At 35.7% G+C, this 6,087-nt stretch overlaps 1 protein-coding gene across 1 annotated transcript; it reads right to left on the reverse strand.

Moving 5' to 3' along the window:
* Nucleotides 1–2,182: 2,182 nt before the first annotated feature.
* Nucleotides 2,183–3,572, reverse strand: LOC112492240 (uncharacterized). Its single transcript, XM_060815418.1, has 3 exons — nt 3,285–3,572; nt 2,840–3,242; nt 2,183–2,400 (listed from the first exon to the last, which is right to left on the reverse strand). The coding sequence occupies exons 1-3, from the start codon at nt 3,570–3,572 to the stop codon at nt 2,183–2,185; spliced, it is 909 nt and encodes a 302-aa protein (XP_060671401.1).
* Between the last annotated feature and the right edge of the window lie 2,515 nt (nt 3,573–6,087).

Consider the following 6,087-nt stretch of genomic DNA (forward strand, 5'->3'; position numbering starts at 1 on the left):
GATTGAAGAAGTTGGGGAATTTCAGACGATTGTTAGTATGAATGGTCATCATCATCTTGGACCAGCTGCGTGTAAGCCATTTTGCTTATGTATCATATTAAAGTACGCTAGTCTTATTTGTACCTTCTAATTGGAAATTGGCTGTGCCCCTCGATTAAGGTTTATTGTAGGTTGCTAGTCTCTATTCATTCGGATGTTGATCCAAAAAACTCTATTTCCTTAATTATGGAGTTGAAAGCTGATCTTATTATAAGTTTTCATATCATGTCTAGCGTTTCAATGTAAAATGTTTTGAATTTGTCACAAATCCATCAACACACTTTTAAATGCAAATCAGCTTTGTTAACATTGTGCAGCAAGTTTAGAGAAAGTTTATCAGATATATGTTATAGAGACAAAAAATGAAAACAAAAATGATCCGATATCTTGTTTGGAACTTTTTCAAAATAAAAACGAAAACAAAGATGGTCGTGGTATTGGTTTCCAATTCATGTAGCTTTGGAACTTTTGTTCTACTACCCGCTTTATGTACCGACTTACCGCAATTTTGCATCTTTCCCTCAAGTAGAAAAGGTAAAGCAAAATGAGGAAAGGCAACACAAGGACACAAGTAGCAATAGAAAGTGCCTTGGAATAGCCTAACATTGCATAAGTGCCTGTAACAAATGCAGCCACCATTGCTGCCATAGCAACGAAGGTGAGACTATAGGCTGTTGAATAGTACGTTATAGACCATGACTCATCTTTTCTTGTTCTCAAAAAGAGGTGAATAAAAGCAGCAGAACTAGAGAAGATCATGGCTATGGTATTCAATATGATAAATGCCTTGAATGCCTTTTTATTTCCAAGTAATGGAGTGCCTTGTAATGTCCCTTTTTCATTATAAAAACCTCCCGGTACAGTAAAACCCGCTGTAAAAGTTACTGTAGCAATTAGAGCAGCCACAATCAAACTGGCATTCGCAGCATTGCCCAGCCTATTTATTATCGAAGAAACATACTTTTCATTTTTTTCTTCATCTTCTTCATCATTTATGGGAGTGTACATTCGAATGCCCAACCTCACACCTTTTTCAACCTTCTTTTACAATCGGCCTTCTGCAATGATAAATTTCTACATATATAAATCTTGAGTAAAAATTTAAATAGGAGAATAATATAAATATTGCTTAAAAAAAAAAATACCATTTTATGAAATTACCAATTAAAGAGTTCACTCTTGGGAAATTAATTCATATCCTAATGGAAAAAACGAGATCATATATATATATCTATATATATATATATTCATGAATATTATATCAATTTTACCCCTATATGTTGCAACAGATATATATGTTCATGAATATTATATCAATTTTACCCCTAAATGTTGCAGCAGCACTGATAGAGGGAACTAAATTGTTTACTAAATTCAAATAGTTTTTAATTAAAAAAAATTCACATAAATTCACCTAAAAAGTTATATAGAACCAGAGATACTTGTCTGGAAAAAAAAAAAATACTGTAACTTTGATAGCAATTAACTCATGTAATTACAATAGGAAAAAAGGGAATTCACCAAAAAAAAAAAAATGTAAAAGAACTTGGATAATGGATTCAGACAATATAACATGAGAGGGAGCGCATCCTAATTTTAAGTGATAAAATTGTAAATATATAACAAAAAATTAAAAAAATTAGAACGAAAAAATTGTAGGAGGCATGTGCTTGGATCTGCCCTTGTCAAATAATATGAAAATATATTAGTAGTTCAAAAATTCATATAAACTAAATATTGAAACATTAGGGAGCCAAGTGAATGAATGCTTTTTTTTAATTTTTTACTTTTTATTATATTTCCACGGTGAGGTTGTAGAAGTATAGAAAATTAACTGACCTGGCATGGTAGGACTCCTTTTGGTACTGAAAGCAAGGTCAAGGGCATTTTGGTTATGTTTGTTGAATGCCATCTTATCCAATCTAGGGTGAGTAATGAGAGGACGAAGCCGGCTGGTATTAAGTGAAATGGCAGTGTGATGGAGCGGCGCGTTCCCTTCATCATCCTTTTCATTTAACAAGTTGCTAAATGCACTCTTCTCCAGTAGAGTGCCAATTGCACACCGAGAAGGCAAACGGCTCTGCACGGCACTGTGTATAATATTCCAGCCTTTATTGTTCACTAATTCACAGCATTCCGGACATCATTTTATAATTTCCGACATTGTCAACTCATGATTTAAAGCAACTGCAAGATGAAGAGCAGTGTTTCCTTGAGTGTCCTTCATGTAGGCTGCTTCTCGATCAATGGGTGATTCTATAAACAGTTTCACTGCAGGAAAATATCCCATATTTGCAGCATGGTGTAATGGAGTCCAGCCCATTTTATCTGCTTCTTTCAACGTTAGTGCTCCCATTTTTCCTAGGATTTTTTTATCATTTCTAAATTAAAGAAAAATCAAATATGTTACTTCCAGGAAACAGAAGCATATGTTATAATTATATCAAGTGAGAAAAGGATAAAAGTAAAAGTAAAAATAATCAGTTTTCATTAATTTGTTAAAGTAAAAATAATCAGTTTTCATTAATTTGTTAAAGGAAAATATGTTGGAGCTCAATGATGAGAATGAATATGAATCTGCACATAGCATAAACTCTAATTTTCTGGGAAAATATGTAACTAAATACTTCATGGTTGAACCTATTTGGCTTGAGTTTTCAAGATTTATATATCAGCGTCCTTAGACCATGGAAACCATACAGTTATCTTGTTGTTCCACCAGACATATCACAATGGATTAGAATTTTATAAACAATTTTCAGTATATATATACATATATATAAAAAGAATTTCACAATACCTCTCTCTTTGCGTATAGTTGAAGCATGCAGAACATTTCTGCCATCAGGACCACCAGTAGCTGGTGATTTGCACTTGTCTAATATCTCAAACACAATGTCACTGTATCCTCTCTCGGCTGCCATGTAGAGTGGAGTCTCACCCTCCTCATTAGCCGAATGTACGAAATCGCAGTCTTCCCTGATCAATATCTTCACCACGCTTAGATGCTGAAATCGAACCGCCTCATGGAAAGCTGTATCTTGATTTTGATTAGGCATCCTCATCATCTGCCTGGCTGCTTCTACATCTCCCTCAAGGTTTTGAGGATGAAGAGCTTTTGCATGTTGAATGAGTAGCTCCACTATCGAAGCATGTCCATACCTAGCTGCTATGTGAAGAGGAGTCTCCTTTTTCGCATTGGGCTACATCAACAGCTCTGGACACATAGTAAGTACTTGTCTCACAAACTCTGTTTGTTCAAGATCTTCAGAAGAAGTCGATGTGATATAAATATGAAGGATTGTGTTCTTATTTGGAGTGAGTAAGCTTTGGAGATTGTTTCTCCTTTCCAACATGACATTGTTGATTTTGCCTCTTTCTGCAGCCCAGTATAGTTCATATCCCATGTAGGTGATGATATCTGTTTGCTGCTGTAATTCGTCCTCTGTTTCGTCCTCTTTTTCCTGGAAGTTTATTTGCTGAATAACTTTACCATCTTCCTTCTGAGCCTCGTGCAAACTTGAGGAATCCATTTGTCTTCTGCAGACTGAATTGGGATCCTATTTTGCGTCCTAGTTAACCTTCCTTAGCGGTACAATTTACTGATTAAACTAAAAGGAATGACAGAGGTTTTTTAAGGTAGGAAAATCAATCACTCAAGGGAAGAGGACTTCCAATTTTCTGATTAGGAAACATATCAGATTTATATTGTTTGTAAGAGTTGCGACTTGATATAATTAGCCTAGAAACATCAGGATTTGATAGCTATCACAGATCTATGTCAAATATTTTAGTGGCAACTTGACTATTTTAGTCAATTGTAATTCTTGATAAATTTAAATAAAATATATATATTTTTTATACATGTGTTTTATAAAGCATTTCCCTTAGTTTCCATTTTCAAAAGATACGAAAATAAGCAAAAATACCAAATGAGTGTTTTTGATTCAGCAATTATTATAATTATAGATGGTATTGACAAAAATAGAGTAATATATGTAAGAAATCAATTTATATCTAGGACATCTAGGATATCTATAATAAATTATATGAAAGGGACGTTCATATTTTAGTTTAGATCTAGACAATTCAATTACTCCTAAAAGTTTACATTATAACGATGCTAGTTGATGAGAGTTACTTCATAAACAAAAAAATGAAAGTCAATTTTTTTATTATTCTCCAATTCCAATAAAATGCAATTAGATCTAGTATAATATAAGTTGGCGATTAGACGTTATATGGATAGAGCTTATAGCAGGTCTCAAAAAACGACCACTTAAATGTGGTCCAAAAAATATAAAAATTATAAAATAAAAAACTCGAAGTTGCTAGGAAAAAACATGCAAATAATTGGCACCTTTTGTCATTCTTTGTGAATTATATGTACACCAAAACATTTAACCACCACCTCTATAAAAAACTAGCCTCGAAGTTTATTATATAAAAGATTCAATTGTTCAGACGTTTTTATTGACTGCGTCTTAGTCTTGACCAATTCTGAAAGTCTTTGTTTAATTATTTGATATAATCAGTGCGCTCCAGTTTTAATGAGCCTCATTATAAAAGCATAATAAACGACTAACAGCAACAATACTAATTTTATAAAGAATTCTAGGCCCTTACATTCTATATATAATTTGGAAAAACATCAGGCCTGTTGTTTGAAAGAGGCTGGCATTTGTTCATTGCGTTTTTTTACTTTTATTTTTTTTCCCCCTAAGTGATTTGTTAATTAGTTCTTTCACAACTTGAGGCTTATAGTAATTGTAACAGCCCAGCCCAGACCACCCGCATGTAGATATTGTCCGTTTTGGGTCTGGGAAATCCTCTCACAACCCAGACCTCACGGGTTTAAAACACGTCTCAGTGGTTAGGGGGAATCCTCTTCCAATCCCTACCTGCCAGTCCCACTGGCCCGGGCTTCCCAGGCCCAACCGAGATATTGTCCGCTTTGGAAGCTAGGTGGTGAGCCCAATCCTACCTTTCACAGTTTTACTTTCTCTTATGGGAATGTGTCTTCAAGGGAAAGGTATCCACATGCTTATAAGCCATGCTTCGTTCTCCTTTCCAACCGATGTGGAACTTCACAATCTTCCCCCCTTGGGGCCCAGCGTCCTCGCTGGCACACCGATCCGGGTACTGGCTCTGATACCAGTCCGGCCTAGACCACCCGCATGTAGATATTGTCCGCTTTGGGCCTGGGGAATCCTCTTACAACTCAGCCCTCACGGGTTTAAAACACGTCTCAGTGGTTAGGGGGAATCCTCTTCCAACCTCTACCTACCAGTCCCACTGGCCCAGGCCTCCCAAGCTCAACCGAGATATTGTCCGCTTTGGAAGTTAGGTGGTGAGCCCAATCCTACCCCTCACGGTTTTACTTTTCCTCATCGGAACGCGTTTTCAAGGGAAAGGTATCCATACGCTCATAAGCCATGCTTCATTTCCCTTTCCAACCGATGTGGGACTTCACAGTAATAGCATCATCATTGAAATTAGACATTGTATTAAAGTTCTAAAATAAACAAATAAAAGCTAAACTTCAAAATTTGTTACTAAATTACGAAGACTTAAATAGGGTGGACTAATAATTTTAAGTCCACTCTATAAAATATCTCCTTGTTGGACTATTTCTTTTCACCCATATGTTTCGACTCGAACATACTGTCTAAAACATCGTTAATATCTATTAAATATAAAAACACACATAGTACTTGGTACATATATATATATATATATTGGTAATCATATTTGATATATATCTTGCTAAATTTATTTGTTTCCCGCAGTATTAGTGTACAAACAATGTGACTATTAGGAAATGAAAAGGACAATTGAACTACCTCGAATGTGAAAGGGACTATGTAACAGGCCAAACCACCCGCATGCGATATTGTCCGCTTTAGGCCCAGGCAGCACGGTTTTTTCAAAATGCGTCGCAAGGGAAAGGTATCCATACCCTCTTTTAAGGCATGCTTCGTTCCCCTTTTCAACCGATGTGGGATCTCACAATCCTCCCCCCTTGGGGCCCAGCGTCCTCGTTGGCAC

This window comes from Ziziphus jujuba, chromosome 3 (genome assembly GCF_031755915.1).
Source record: "Ziziphus jujuba cultivar Dongzao chromosome 3, ASM3175591v1".
Taxonomy (NCBI): domain Eukaryota; kingdom Viridiplantae; phylum Streptophyta; class Magnoliopsida; order Rosales; family Rhamnaceae; genus Ziziphus; species Ziziphus jujuba.